General features: G+C 42.2%; 2 protein-coding genes across 3 annotated transcripts; both read right to left on the bottom strand.

Moving 5' to 3' along the window:
- Nucleotides 1-1625: 1625 nt before the first annotated feature.
- Nucleotides 1626-7618, bottom strand: arhgap11a (Rho GTPase activating protein 11A). 2 transcript variants are annotated; one of them, XM_072457987.1, is made up of 12 exons: nucleotides 7336-7618; nucleotides 6680-6747; nucleotides 6504-6600; nucleotides 6164-6420; nucleotides 5911-6074; nucleotides 5686-5826; nucleotides 5433-5507; nucleotides 4576-4749; nucleotides 4377-4500; nucleotides 4188-4296; nucleotides 3483-3600; nucleotides 1626-3400 (listed from the first exon to the last, which is right to left on the bottom strand). In XM_072457987.1, exons 1-12 carry the CDS (start codon nucleotides 7456-7458, stop codon nucleotides 1983-1985), a joined length of 2868 nt encoding a protein of 955 aa, XP_072314088.1. In that variant the 5' UTR covers nucleotides 7459-7618; the 3' UTR covers nucleotides 1626-1982. The 2 variants fall into 2 exon arrangements, with proteins under 2 accessions (XP_072314088.1, XP_072314087.1); XM_072457986.1 differs by lacking the exons at nucleotides 5433-5507; nucleotides 6680-6747; nucleotides 7336-7618 and having other exon boundaries at nucleotides 1627-3400; nucleotides 6504-6596.
- A 1276-nt stretch (nucleotides 7619-8894) lies between these two features.
- Nucleotides 8895-13542, bottom strand: LOC140370077 (actin, alpha cardiac muscle). Its single transcript, XM_072457015.1, has 9 exons — nucleotides 13405-13542; nucleotides 11134-11290; nucleotides 10914-11042; nucleotides 10622-10732; nucleotides 10163-10247; nucleotides 9767-9928; nucleotides 9501-9692; nucleotides 9226-9407; nucleotides 8895-9131 (listed from the first exon to the last, which is right to left on the bottom strand). The coding sequence occupies exons 2-9, from the start codon at nucleotides 11260-11262 to the stop codon at nucleotides 8988-8990; spliced, it is 1134 nt and encodes a 377-aa protein (XP_072313116.1). The 5' UTR covers nucleotides 11263-11290; nucleotides 13405-13542; the 3' UTR covers nucleotides 8895-8987.
- Between the last annotated feature and the right edge of the window lie 1375 nt (nucleotides 13543-14917).

Genomic DNA, 14917 nt, shown 5'->3' with positions numbered 1-14917 from the left:
GACCAGCAGGAGCAGGAGAGAGACAGGCAGGAGCAACAGGAGGGAGACAAGCAGGAGCAGGAGAGAGACAGGCAGGAACAGCAGGAGGAGAGACAGGCAGGAGCAGGAGGAGAGACAGGCAGGAGCAGCAGGAGGAGAGACAGGCAGGAGCAGCAGGAGAAAGACAGGCAGCAGCAGCAGGAGGAGAGAGACAGGCAGGAGCAGCAGGAGGAGAGACAGGTAGGAGAGAGACAGGCAGGAGCAGCAGCAGGAGAGAGACAGGCAGGGGCAGCAGGAGAGAGACAGGCAGGAGCAGCAGGAGAGAGACAGGCAGGAGAGAGACAGGCAGGAGCAGCAGGAGAAAGACAGGCAGGAGCAGCAGGAGAGAGACAGGCAGGAGAGAGACAGGCAGGAGCAGCAGGAGAAAGACAGGCAGGAGCAGCAGGAGAGAGACAGGCAGGAGCAGCAGGAGAGAGACAGGCAGGAGAGAGACAGGCAGGAGCAGCAGGAGAAAGACAGGCAGGAGCAGCAGGAGAGAGACAGGCAGGAGCAGCAGGAGGAGAGACAAGCAGGAGCAGGAGAGAGACAGGCAGGAGCAGCAGGAGAGAGACAAGCAGGAACAGCAGGAGGAGAGACACAGGCAGGAGCAGCAGGAGGAGAGACAAGCAGGAGCAGCAGGAGGAGAGACAGGCAGGAGCAGCAGGAGAGAGACAAGCAGGAACAGCAGGAGGAGAGACAGGCAGGAGCAGCAGGAGAGAGACAAGCAGGAGCAGGAGGAGAGACAGGCAGGAGCAGCAGGAGAGAGACAAGCAGGAGCAGCAGGAGAGAGACGAGCAGGAGAGACAGGCAGGAGCAGCAGGAGAGAGACAGGCAGGAGCAGCAGGAGGAGAGACACAGGCAGGAGCAGCAGGAGGAGAGACAGGCAGGAGCAGCAGGAGGAGACACAGGCAGGAGCAGCAAAAAAGAGACAGGCAGGAGAGAAGGGTGCGCACACGTTAAGTTTAGAGGACAACACTTGTGCCGATGAAGGTATTCACTGAATAAATAAAATGCAAGTATGTGTAGAGAGGAAGAAGAAAACCATACTTAATTGATATAATCTCTGCGAAATGTTGATTGAAAATGTCATCGATTTTTCATATTAATGTTTCAGACAAAATGGTGGCATGGGCAGCTTATTCTTTAGTATGAATAAGGCTTTCTAGTCTGGACACTTAGGCCTGGTTGAATGTTCAGGACTGTTCCTGCTCATGTGGGGCCCTCTTGTGGCCGTTAAAGGTATCAGAAATAAAAGCTGAGACTTGGTACAGATTTAGCATTTATTCATGTGCAGCGGTTTACAAGGAGCACTTTGGTTGGAAGTCTTACAAAAAGACTTGATCAATACTGCTTGGCATCTTTTGAACAACAGAAGGTGCATTTTTACTTGAAAGGTGCATTATAACTTTTCTGGTGAAGCGCCCCTCACCTGCTCGTTTCCATGGAGATGATATTGTTTTGCCTGGAAGGTGTAAGTTTGGCATTAAACTGATCTAGTATAGAGATCAGATCTGTGAAGACATGCCCCCACTGGCAGTAAGAGTGCATGTTTTAAAAGGCATTTTTGTCTAATAAGAACACCTGAAATGTTATAAATGCAAGTTTAATGACATTCCATAAATCACATCTCCATGGAGACACGCAGGTAGCGATGTCGAACCAGGAAGGTTTGTTGACCTTTAAGACAGTAAAAATAATGAAAAATGTTTCAGAGAAACCTCCCAAAAAGTTATCGCAAGTATAAATACATCCATATGAAATACGTTTCCAGTCACTCATAATTTGGTCTGCACACTACTGACATAACTAAAACTGCTCGAGTTAAACATCTTTTACACACGTAAGGCAAACATCTCCCAGTATAAAAAACTAAAAAAGACTGTAAACACTGGAGCAGAATAAATTAAGTACCCCTTAACAAGTAGTCTACGTCATATTCAGGACCTGCAGAGTAAGACATGATATTATAAATCAACAGGTTTAGTAGCCGACAGCAGTCGAGTCTGAGTCAGCGGGTTTCTAGGAGAGCCTCTGTAATGATGCATCTCCTTCTCAAACTGCTGAGGTCTTGGCTGGTCTTGGTGGAACCCAGAAGTGTTCACTTTGGTCATAGGCAGGACCTTGTTCGTCACATCCCCAAGGGCACACTCGTTGGGCTTGCGTGGCAGAGTGCTGTTTTTTTTGGGAGGAACAGGAGGGGGCTTCTTCATGGACTTAACTCTGTGGACTTGTGGTTCGTCCAGGTTACGCTGGGCCTGTGGGTGTGGAGAGAGGCCCGTCTCTAGACTCACAGCTTTAGGCACTTGCATGCTCTCACGAACAACGCTTCTCGTGAGTCTCCTGTTGTCTCCCAGAAGAGAGTTGATCCTCCGGACAGCCTGGCGGACAGGCGTGCGCTGGAACCTGAGAGGAGACCTGCAGGATTGCCCCCGAGAGCCTTCGGGATAGCACAACAGCCTGTTGAAGTGCTGGATATGTTCTGCTACTCTGCACTTTTGGGACTGCAGATGGTCATGGGACACTGCCACCTCCTGGTCATCAGCTTTGGCACATTTATCATGTTGCTCATCTCCCACAATAACTCTAGTATCAGCTCTCAGGGGAGTAGAGTGCTCAGCACAGGGCTCAAAGTCTAGTCTGTGTGGGGTAGACTGCAGCCCAGACGGCCGCCCCAGAGTGAAGTGAGCAGGACTCTGAATGTCCAGAGCATCAATCAATCTGCTGCAGTCCATCAGCTCCCGTTTCTCTCCACTGTCCCATGTGCAGACATCATACGTGTCGTTGAGGGCAGGACCTTTAGAACCCTTGAACAAGAGACTACCATTTGTATCACAATCAAACACTACACTGTCAATATGCAAAGGAGACAAGCAAGGAAGCTCCATCTGACCAAAAGTAACATTCTGGTCATGATTGGCCAGAAAAGACTGCTGAGCTGGGGCCATGAAGGAAGATGAAGCCACAGAGTTGACTGGAGTTTCAGAGTGATGCACATGGACATCAGCTGATGTCTTTGCAGTAGAGTTGTGAGCAAAAGGCTTACATTCACTTCTCAATTCTGTAAAGGCCTTATTAATCTCAAGCAGAGTAGACCCTGTTGGAACCTGGGCTTCTTCTGTGGCTCCCTCGCTCTCTAAACTATCTGCACTTGAAGCACAACACAGCTTGAGGGGCCGGCTGGACACTGGCGAGGGCTTTGATATGAGTATAGCAGGTTCAGAGGAGAAAGTGTTCTTTAGGCACATGGGAGTATCTGAGAAACCATCTCTGTTGAAATCCTGAGATGTAACAGGGGTCTCAGCTGCCCAAACAGCCTGACGGCCCCTCGAATGTAGCTGAGGGGTCAACAAGTTGTCCTCAGACATACTGATGTATTTAGTGCCTTTAAAAAAAAGAATACAATCAGTTTTATTGTGTAAAAAAAAAAGCAAAAAAAAAAAAGATTTTACTTTCAATTGACTTACCGTTTGACTCACTTATCCTGGGCAACACAGATGGACTGATGAACTCCATTTCTTTGGTGAAACAAAAGCTGGTTGTGCTTTCCTGAGAGGCAAGTCTCCAGCCAATGGATTCAGATCCCTTTTAACACCAACATGAAATGAGAAATGAAAGACCATCCAGAGAATGTTAGTGGGATTATTTTGGTTAAAATGAAACCCACAGATGTAACCCAGTATGTAGTGTTAATGTGTTACTACCATTTGTGGTTAGTTCTTCAGAGTATGTTAAAATAACTCGGAAGCAACTGGATTTCCACAGAATTCGGGTATTTTATTATTCATATATTCAAGTCAAGAGCATGGCTGAATAAATTCTGCACCATTCAATATATAAATCACACAATTTTAAAGCTTTCCGTTACCAAACAGTTCATAATATTAGACAGGAAATTATCCTAGAAGGCTGTACCTCACAAGTAACATTTAGCAGATTTAAAAGTGCAGAGAACAATGCATGCATAGCTTTTAGCCTGTAACTACAATTAAATATAGTTAAACAATGCAAACTGTGCAAATTTGCAATCATTTGCAAAATACGCACACATCATACAAAAGTGCCAAACTCTTAAATTCTATTTCAATCCTCTGAATTTCGAAAGCATGCGTCATGCACTTAGATTAACATTATGTAGTTAATCTGTGGTTCTATGTAGCAGCCACACTTACAGCGTCCTTGCTGCTTTTACCCAGGCTGAAGCGCATGCGCAGAGATTTGCGCGGTACATCCTTTTTGTTGACTTTGGGAGAGAAGCAGCTGACTCGACCAGATTCAACCCTGTCAGAAATAAAAGAAAGACAATTGCCTTAAGTAAAAGTAAATGTTGCCCTTTCATAATGATTCTACTTCAGACAGACCTGTTAACTGCATGACGGCTGCTGAGTCTGCGGCTCTTTCTTCTTGCAGAAGTCACAGAGCGCCGTTGAGATCTTCCTCCTGAGGCACAAGTGTGCGAGTCCAGAACACCAGAAGCACTACGAGCTTAAGAATATCAGAGGAAAAATATGAAATACAAGTGCCAACATATTGACTATTTTTTTATAGAACGGTTAGTACCAGATCCAGGAGTAGATGTCTCATTGAACACAGGGTCAGGAGGTAAATCCATGCCGAGGCTCTTCTTCATTGATCTGCGCTTCTTATTAGAGAACCCAAAACTGTGGCCCGATTCCACAGGCAGTTTTCGTTTAGAATTAGGTGTTGCAATCACAGGAGTTGCTGAAGAAAATACTGTCAAAAATCACAAGAAAATTTGTATTGTGGCTCATGAGAAGATTTTGATATTCAAAAGAATCAAATTAAGTATCAAGCCAAGTGGATTTAAAGGATTCAAAATGCAGCTTTTTTTCCAGAATAAGCAAGTTTCATGTGCTAAATGGCCCATGCAAATGCTGTGTACAAAAGGAAAATATCAAGACAGAAGGCTTTTATTCCAGTAAACCAATTAGGACTGCAACTAACGTTTTTTTTTTTATATCAATTAGATTATTATTTCAGTTAATCAGTTATTTAGAACACAAAAGTCATATGATGAAAATATTTTTTTTACTAAATTTGACCCTGATGAAGCTAAAGTGAAGCAGTTTGAGGATCTGGTGAAGTACATCTACGGACTAAAGAGTGTTTTCATCAAATACACTAAATGTACGGAATTATGGCTCATAAAAAACTTATTTTCTCAACCTATGGCATGTTTTAGAACCTATGTATAGACAAGTTAATTATTCAATTAGTTGATTGTTTAAATAATCAGTTGGTTGCGATTAACTTGTTGCAGCCCTAAAACAAAGCAGTTCGAATTTTCATGCGTTTACAAAAAGACCAATAGTAAATTATAGCTTGATTTTTGCCCAGATTTAAATAGAGAAATGAAGATGCAGCGAGAGCATTACATATTCAATGTTATTACATACCAATACTGTCTGACTGGGGGTTATTTGTGGGCGTTCTATTTATTTTTATCTTATTGAAAGCACCATTGACCATATCTGTAACGTGAGACACATGGAGTCATGTAAATGCACTTGAACAAAGGCCATTGATAAACTAAATGCTTTAGACAAAGGCCATGACGCCATTTAAGTGTTCACCTACATACAAATAATAAATTACTTATTTTCAAGATAATATTTCCATTTTAGTTAAAAGATTTACATTAGTGTTTACCTCCAAAGCTACGTCTAGGCCTCCTCTTCATCCCTGAGTTTAGGTCAAGTTCACGTAGCTCCTCGTGAGAAGAAGATGGAGCGCCAGAATCACAACCCATCATAGCCGGAACCTTCTCTTGAAGAAACGGTGGCATCACACCTGTGATGGACAAATATTTACTCCATGAATAATATGTACCATGTAAAAATCTATATCCACAAACTTTTAGAAAGGGAAAATTACCAAAGCTGTGTGCATTTTCAATTAAACAGTGGACAACCGCTGCCTGGAGTTTGAGGCGTTTTTCGGTGTTAGTATTCATCTTTTCTGTAGCGTCTCCGAAGTGTAGGAGATTAGGTGCCAGGATTACAGATAAATTACTGCCGTCCATCTTGTTTTCTGCACTCCTGTAATCCAACATAAATAAACTAGTGAATTCCACACAAAATGCTGCATTAGATTATATTTGAAGACAAATTCAACGTTATCAAGTCACCTCAAGGATACGCTATGAAGGAACTCAAAAAAGTGTCGAAGGGTGTTCTGGTTCCTCTCGGGGATCACGCAGGAGAGCAGTATGGTGGCAGCAGTCCTCTCCTCGTCAGAAGTCAGCTGCTGGGCCTTAAGAAAGGCTTCCTGCAGCTCTGTGGGTAGCACAGGCTCCGGCAGCTCTCTGAAGAACTGCTTTACCAGGCCGGCCACATCGCAGGGAAGAGCTGTGGACAGACAGTCTTCTCCTGCATCCAACTTGGCCTAAACAGACCAAATCAGCATTGTCTTGAGCTCACAAAGTTCAAAGGTCAACAAGAGCAAGGTCAACGTGCTCCGTCACTCACCCGGAGAGCTTTGAGACGAAGGATGGACCCAGACTTTCTGAATAGGCCCTCTGTGTCAACATGAGCCGTTAGATTTGTACAAGCGTCAACGAGGAATCTGAATGGAAATGCAAATTGACACTTGAAACCAAATCATTTCCCTTGAATAAATACAACTAAAATAATAAATGACTTGCCTTGGCACGATCCCATTATCCATATTATAGTATGGCAGGTTATCGAGAGGTACACCAAACACCTTTCTCTGGATAAACAAGCACACACACAGTAACAGACTGAACAATGATTTTAAAAAGTGTGCACCTTTTAAAACTTTTTGAAATTCACAAAGTGACTTTTCTGGGGGAGTTTCGTCACCCGTTGCCCTCCAGTGATATGTAAATTGCCTTGCTTGTCTGTCTGGAATGCTTGCTTGCCTTCCACAGTACGGCATTATCTGGGGTTGACTCAATTACCGGTATACCTTGAAAATCATGCAATCCTATTGTAAGCGGAGACGCCTCTCCGCAGAGCTGACCTGTAACTTGGCCTTATGCATAAGTTTGATGCGTTAAGTTCGATAATATAATACATCCATGGTTAAGTTACATAATGCACCTTTAATGAAAAGCTAATCACTGAACATCCACAATATAATTCATTTTCAAACAGTTTTAAAGAAACCTAGAGTTACATTTGTGTAGAAATGAGAGTAAACAATGCATCCTGAACAGTGACACTTTTCACAGCAGTATACTATAGAATACAAATATTTTAACAATAACGACACGTTTAATTTTCACAGCAGAAATAGAGGACAATGTCACTAATATAACCGTAAGAATGATCTTACCGAGATGCTCGTGGACGCCCGGGAGGCCTTGTTTTTATTCCAGTTTTTAGTCTTTATCCCGTAAGCTGCACGAAGGTGCTGCACCGCCACAAGACGCATCACATTTCTCTCCATCACCTTCATTCTGGACGTATGTTAACGCTACTGCTAAATATGTCCCACTTCTCCTCTGAAAAGTGCTGAGGTAACTTCCTGCCTGCAGTCTTCACTTTCTCACGTTTACACTAACTAAATCCTCCAAACGGGAGGCGACTTTTCAATATACAAACGGAGCTGTTCTTCTGAAAAATCGGATTTATCTACTAAAATTCAAATATCGTATCTTTCGTTAACAAAAGCCTTGTCCAATGCTCAGCGTCATTGTGCTGCGTTCGTAAGCTAACAACAACCAGCTACGGCCAAATGCGGAAAACACTAGGCTAAACTCCTCTCCATGTGCAGACGTCTTCTAGCACCGACTCACAGTATTCCACGATCGGTTAGTAAGCTCAAAACACATCCGCACATCTTGTGACGTTAAACCTTGAATCCATGCGTTAAACACCTAAACTTTCCTATCAAAAGCCCATTCTTCTCTCGTCCAGCGGCAGAGTCTGTTTCCGCAGAGGATTCAAACATCAGCGCCTGTGACGCTCACGCTGTGATTGGCTGAGAGCTGCTCCCATGGCATTTCTGTAATGAGCGTGCTTTATTACACGGCATGTCCCGCCCGGGCGGGGATCTCAAAGGTGTTTGAATCTTTTGGTTTCTGAATCATTTCTGTTACCGCCGGGGGGGCGGGGCATTCATATCTCCCCATAGTAACATTCATTTAACGAGTCTGTTTACCTCACAGATCCAAGGTTTAACTTGCCTTTTATTGTTCAGTGTTTTCTTTTTTGTTTTGTAATTATCTTCCGTGTTACCTGTTGTTGTTGTTGTTGTTGTTGTTGTTGTTGCATTTAATGGTGGTTGGCAGCCAACTGAAAAGGTGCATTTACTGCCACCTACTGTATTGTACGTCTTCAAAGTATATGTTTTATGACATAAAAAAGAGAGGAAAAAGAGAGGGGAAGAGAGAGAAAGAGAGAAAAACTTCTGTGTTACCTGCCTAGGAACAACCATGAATCTATATTATGATTTTATGGAAATCATTTTTTGGGATCAAATCTGGCTGTTCATTAATGTACACAGTCTCTATCAAATAAACACATATTTGTAGAATTAATGTGAACTGTTTATATTTGACATACAGGCCTCTGAGGCAACTGCTGTGGTGAGTGTGGGCATTACAAAAATAAATTCAATTGAATAGAATTGAATACAGTAATATACACTGACTTTACACTGACACTGAAAAAAAGTAATTTAAAAAAAAATATTTTCCCGGTCCTGTTCAGCTCGGTGGCTGAGTGGATAGCACCCGTGCGCTCCATGTGAGCAGATCACAGCTTCATGACCTCGAATCTGGTTTCAACAATTTGCTACAATTCCTTCCCCAGTCTCATCCCCATTTCATGCTATACTATTCTGTCAATTAAAAAAAATAATAATAATAATGTAATAAACTGGAGAAGATATACTCTCGGAAGGGCTTGACTTTATTTCACAAAACTTATATATACAGCGGACATGGGTGTATAAATACATGAATGTAAAGAGGTTGGTAGCATTTAAAAACATTTCCTGTGGACAATAGAGGGGCCGGCCTCATCGTACTCCTGCTTGCTGATCCACATCTGCTGGAAGGTGGACAGAGAAGCCAGGATGGAGCCGCCAATCCAGACAGAGTATTTCCTCTCAGGGGGAGCAATGATCTGGAGAAAGCAAAGACACAAGTCAAGTTTATTTGTGCGTTCTCTTCTCTTCCAAGTGTACATTGAATTTCAACTTTTTTAAAGAGAATCTCACCTTAATCTTCATGGTGCTGGGGGCCAGGGCTGTGATCTCCTTCTGCATACGGTCAGCAATACCAGGGTACATAGTGGTACCACCAGACAGCACATTGTTGGCGTACAGGTCCTTACGGATGTCAATGTCACACTTCATGATGCTGTTGTAGGCGGTCTCATGGATACCAGCAGACTCCATACCTGGGAGATAAAGAATGTGGAGTTTCAGAATAACAATACAATTCAACAGACAACTGGAAACTCTAACAGGTTTAACTCCTAAATGTGGCTTACCGATGAAAGAGGGTTGGAAGAGGGTCTCGGGGCAACGGAAACGCTCATTACCGATGGTGATGACCTGACCGTCGGGCAGCTCGTAGCTCTTTTCCAGAGAGGAAGAAGACGCAGCAGTGGCCATCTCATTCTCAAAATCCAGAGCAACATAGCACAGCTTCTCCTTGATGTCACGCACAATCTCACGCTCAGCTATGAAATGAAAAGTTTGACATTTCAGCAAAGAAAAGGCTAACATGTGCAAATGAGTTGTGTATGATATTTACCAGTTGTGACAAAAGAGTAGCCACGCTCAGTCAGGATCTTCATCAGGTAGTCGGTCAGATCGCGACCGGCCAGATCCAGACGCATGATGGCATGGGGCAGGGCATAACCCTCATAGATGGGCACATTGTGGGTCACACCATCTCCAGAGTCCAGCACAATACCTTTGGCACACAGAAAAGGCCAGAATACTTTCAGTGCTTGGAGTTCACCACGTATAATCCTCTCTATTTAGCTATATGACACATCGTAAACTATAAAGCTGCTGACAACTGTTGACCGAACAATGCAGTGACAGGATTAACACTTTGATTTGACAATGTAAAAAGAATCAACGAGGCGACAGCTTCACAATGAGCTGTGTAAATGTAGGTTGTACCATATTAGTGAGTACTGACCAGTGGTACGGCCAGAGGCGTACAGGGACAGAACAGCCTGGATAGCAACATACATGGCAGGGACGTTGAAGGTCTCGAACATGATCTGTAAAGTGAATTCAAAATGCATTATTGATGTGTATACTCAAAATGCATCATCGAGTGCAGCTGTTATTATTGATTCCATTATTGACACTGTTGTCATTACAAACAGACATCTTATCAATGCTTAACACGCATGTTTCATGCAAGCTTGATTAATGTACACTACCCATACTACTAATCCTACTAAATACTAATACTAAAACTAGTGTCGAAACTAGATAAGGGGTATCTAGCCTTTTCTTGGTATTGAAATTGAGTTTGGAATATTTCTAAAACCATTTTTAAAGAGTTGTCAAAATATGTAATTTTAAATGTTACACGTGACTAGATACATAACTAAAATAATGTATGATTATTATGATTGTTGGTTCATACTTGGGTCATCTTCTCTCTGTTGGCTTTGGGGTTGAGGGGGGCTTCAGTGAGCAGGGTGGGGTGCTCCTCAGGGGCCACACGCAGCTCATTGTAAAAGGTGTGGTGCCAGATCTGTCAGCAGAAGAAAGGAAATGACAGCTGATGAGGCACCAAAAATAACACTCAACAGCAGGATTAACACAACACCCTTTCAAAACGAGGAGAATTTTACTATAGGTTATGAAGTCTCAGGCATGTGGCAGGTCAGCTGCAGTGAATGTTGTAAATGGGCCCTCACTCGTCACCCTCTCACCTTCTCCATGTCGTCCCAGTTGGTGATGATGCCGTGCTCAATGGGGTACTTGAGAGTCAGGATACCCCTCTTGCTCTGGGCCTCGTCACCGACATAGCTGTCTTTCTGACCCATACCCACCATCACACCCTGGCAAATCAAGAACATTGTTAATACCGGTATGTGTAACAACAAGAACATACAGGAAAGTACAAACGCTGGATCTAAACTAGAAGTTTACCTGGTGGCGGGGCCTTCCAACAATGGAGGGGAAGACAGCACGAGGAGCGTCATCTCCGGCGAATCCAGCCTTGACCAGGCCAGAGCCATTGTCGCACACGAGGGCAGTAGTTTCGTCGTCGTCGCACATTATTAGGCTTTAGTCTGGTCTTAATGGTCTGGTTTCAAAATAAAGAGAAGTTCACATGTTACAAAGAAGCCTGCTGAATTAAACAAGAGTGAAAACTTCCTTTGGACATTTGATATTCAACCAGCATGTTATGCAACGGTTGTGTTCATTCTAATCCTCAGTGCTTTGAAGACCTATCCCCATATCCCCTATCAAACACTGTTATAGGACAATAAAGCTTGCCTGAATAGGAGCTAGTGAGTGCTAATTGCCCATGCACTATTTCTGTCCCATCTTGTACAACTCCTGATATCCTATCTCTATGGAAGTTGATTGTTCCATGAGAGCTTAGAGCTGCTAAGGTAGCACCAAAAAGGGGCATAACACACAGACCTGTTATCTATTTTAGGTTACTCTAAGCCCTACAGTGCTCCACAGGGAAACATGTCCACAAAGGTCTGATGCAGAACTTCTAAAACTTTTCTGCACAGAATTAGCGCTTAACTGCAGTAAATACGGCGCTTCAAGGAGAAGACGCACTCACATTACTTCTTACTACTGCAGGTCCACGACCGTCACACACAGACTTTCTATTATTCTTTAGACTTATACTTTAGACTTACTCGTACCACTGTGTTTATTGTGGCATTGTAATACTTCTTTGGTGTGAATCTTCTTCTTCTTTGGTGTTTTATTGTGGCTGGTACCCAAGTGTTACATTACTGCCAGACTTTATTCTTTGACTTTATTATTTAGATTTAATTTAGACCGCCTATACTTCAGACTTTATACTTCAGACTTTATACTTCAGACTTTATACTTCAGACTTTATACTTCAGACTTTATACTTCAGACTTTATACTTCAGACTTTATACTTCAGACATTATACTTCAGACATTATACTTCAGACTTTATACTTCAGACATTATACTTCAGACTTTATACTTCAGACTTTATTCTTCAGACTTTGTTGTTGTTGTTGTTGTTGTTTTATGGCGGTTGGTATCCAAGTATAACACATTACCGCCAGACTTTATTCCTTTTTTTTTTTTTTTTCCTAATGGCATTAATTGAAATTGGCATTGAATTGTCTTCAAGCCAATGAGATCAAAACAGAATGGAATCAAATGCACACACATAGTTGTTGTTGTTGTTGTGTTGCTTTTGATGGCGGTTGGCAGCCAACTGAAAAGGTGCATTTACCGCCACCTACTGTAGTTGTACGTCTTCAAAGTATGTGTCTTAGGCTGTACCGTTTAAAAAATAAAAAATGAAAGAGAGTGAAGGAGAGAGAAAGAGAGTGAAGGAGAGAGAAAGAGAGTGAAGGAGAGAGAAAGAGAGTGAAGGAGAGAGAGAAAGAGAGTGAAGGAGAGAGAAAGAGTGAAGGGGAGAGAGAAAGAGAGTGAAGGAGAGAGAAAGAGAGTGAAGGAGAGAGAGAAAGAGAGTGAAGGAGAGAGAAAGAGAGTGAAGGAGAGAGAGAAAGAGAGTGAAGGAGAGAGAAAGAGTGAAGGGGAGAGAGAAAGAGAGTGAAGGAGAGAGAAAGAGAGTGAAGGAGAGAGAAAGAGAGTGAAGGGGAGAGAGAAAGAGAGTGAAGGAGAGAGAAAGAGAGTGAAGGAGAGAGAAAGAGAGTGAAGGAGAGAGAAAGAGCAACTCCACATACATTCTTTACGCATATTATGCATACGTCAGTAGCAGAGCAAGCTCAAAAGTTAGATTCTAAAAGCAAACTCTAGATTGGCTAAGAGACTTTTTGAGAACAGTCCTTTAAAAATGATCCAAACTAATAATATTTACTTCGTATTACTATTAAAAAGTTTAGCGCTTTTTCTCTCTCTTTCTCTTTTTTTTTTTTTTTTTTTTTAAGGGATAGCGTAAAACACATACTTTGAAGACGTTTAATTACAGAAGTACAACTACAGTAGGGGGCGGTAAGTGCACCTTTTCAGTTCATACATTGCAGCAAAGACCATTCATTCAGTCATTCATTCACAAAACCACAGGGGAACTGGTAATACATCTATCACAAAATGTACATAACTTAACCAAAATAAAGTAGAAGTATATCCAAAAAGCTTAGTATATTTTAGCAACATATTTTATGCCTGTATGTCTCAAAATCTTTATCGTTTTGTATAGAAAAGTAGTAGCAGCACAAGACTCACCAAGGTGCTCACAGGCAGATAGATGCTTCCACTGGGACAACAGTCTGGAGTTGACCACCTGCTTAAATAAGACACCGGCCAGGCCCAGGGACCAGGGGCGGGGCTAAGGGGTTTACACAAGTCCAAATAAGAGCTGGCAGCTAAAATCACAAACGTCTTTTACATAGATGGACAAAAGGGGTTTAAACTCAAATCAATCAACTATAAGGGTCATCATAGCGTCAGACTAAGGCTGAAGTATTATGTGGTTATGGTTGTATTGATGTCATAGTAGAAACAGGGTCTGGGATATAAATGAATGATTGGCATTCTGAATGATGGGAAAATATTAAGATTATACTAATAACTGTTCCAAATGATCCAGTCCATTATAGTTTACAATTATCATATTTTATCTTATGTATCATCACACTTATCACAGAGCCAAATGGTGACATGACAGAACTGAGCATGCCTCTGGGTAAGGGAATTAAAACGTTGTAGAGGAGTGTGAAGTGTGCTGCTGGTATGCCCACCTAGTCTCCTTAACACGTGGAACAGCTGATGGCTCTGGCAGTGTCAGTGCTGTGTGCTGATTGGCTCGTCTGTCTCCTTGTAGGGTTATGGTGAGCCAGCAGCCACCGGGGCTCTTGGGTAGTGAGTTCAGACTGAGACAGGACTCGGGAGGCCCATATTTGTCCTAACCTCCTTCCCCAACCATATATTCCCCATAAACCCCAGACATCTATGAGCTAATACTGACATATATGCAGACACAATATACAACTGTACAAAGAAGAAATGAAAGAGGGGAAAAGATCCAAACATTTACCCACGTGATACATTTTGCAGCTCTAATATAAATGATTTGATGAAATAGTCTCTTGTTATTTCACTGTTTGAATGACATTACTTTCCCAAGGTGCGTTTGCATTCTTCTCTTCTGGCCTCACCAGATAACATTCCACTCTATTGATAGAGGTCCATAGGTTTAAATACAAAGAGCTGGATGCAGAGAAAGCATCTCATTGCCTCACGTAAAAGATATTTAAGATTAGAACTGTTTTAGAGGAGGGTGCAAATCTTCAACATTCAACAAATGTCTTTCCAAGCTGAATTTATTATGTGGAATTATACTTTTAAGCCTAATAATACAATGTAGGCTATAATTGTAAAGTATTGGTGAGTGCGGTGTTTATTAGATGTTTTTCATATTGTTATTTTATTATTATTTATTGTTATTACTTTGTTTCATAGTTTTGTGTGCAGAGGTTGTGCATGATCGTTTGTCTGAACAAGCCATATATATGGACACATAATCTCTGTTTTATCACAGAAAAGACGGACAAAGTACTATTCTAATTCAAGTTTAAGTTTCCCACTATATTTACCTCATGCAGACATACTGTAGCCTGCTACTCTCCTAACATTCTACAGCTCTACAAACATCAACAACCCCGAGCTAAAAATGTTGTGAACAAATCTAGGCTTCCCTACAATCTAAAATCATGTAATGTTACGTAGTAATATTAAA

This window comes from Eucyclogobius newberryi, unplaced genomic scaffold (genome assembly GCF_026437365.1).
Source record: "Eucyclogobius newberryi isolate DKJ021-1_F unplaced genomic scaffold, fEucNew1.0.hap1 SCAF_21, whole genome shotgun sequence".
Lineage (NCBI taxonomy): Eukaryota > Metazoa > Chordata > Actinopteri > Gobiiformes > Gobiidae > Eucyclogobius > Eucyclogobius newberryi.
The sequence above is the reverse complement of the archived record's forward strand: the minus strand, read 5'-3'. Positions and strand labels throughout refer to the sequence as shown.

Bases quoted from the DNA above. Each gene is read 5' to 3' on its own strand.
- arhgap11a (XM_072457987.1), bottom strand. From the start codon at position 7,458: ATGAAGGTGATGGAGAGAAATGTGATGCGTCTTGTGGCGGTGCAGCAC. The intron at 5,508-5,685 runs GTAAACACTAAT...CTCACGTTACAG, and splicing joins GCCTAGACGTAGCTTTGGAG to ATATGGTCAATGGTGCTTTC. The intron at 4,297-4,376 runs GTCTGTCTGAAG...TATTTCTGACAG, and splicing joins AGCCGTCATGCAGTTAACAG to GGTTGAATCTGGTCGAGTCA.
- LOC140370077 (XM_072457015.1), bottom strand. From the start codon at position 11,262: ATGTGCGACGACGACGAAACTACTGCCCTCGTGTGCGACAATGGCTCT. The intron at 10,248-10,621 runs GTATGAACCAAC...TTCACTTTACAG, and splicing joins ACAGAGAGAAGATGACCCAA to ATCATGTTCGAGACCTTCAA. The intron at 9,693-9,766 runs GTAAATATCATA...TTCATTTCATAG, and splicing joins CTACTCTTTTGTCACAACTG to CTGAGCGTGAGATTGTGCGT.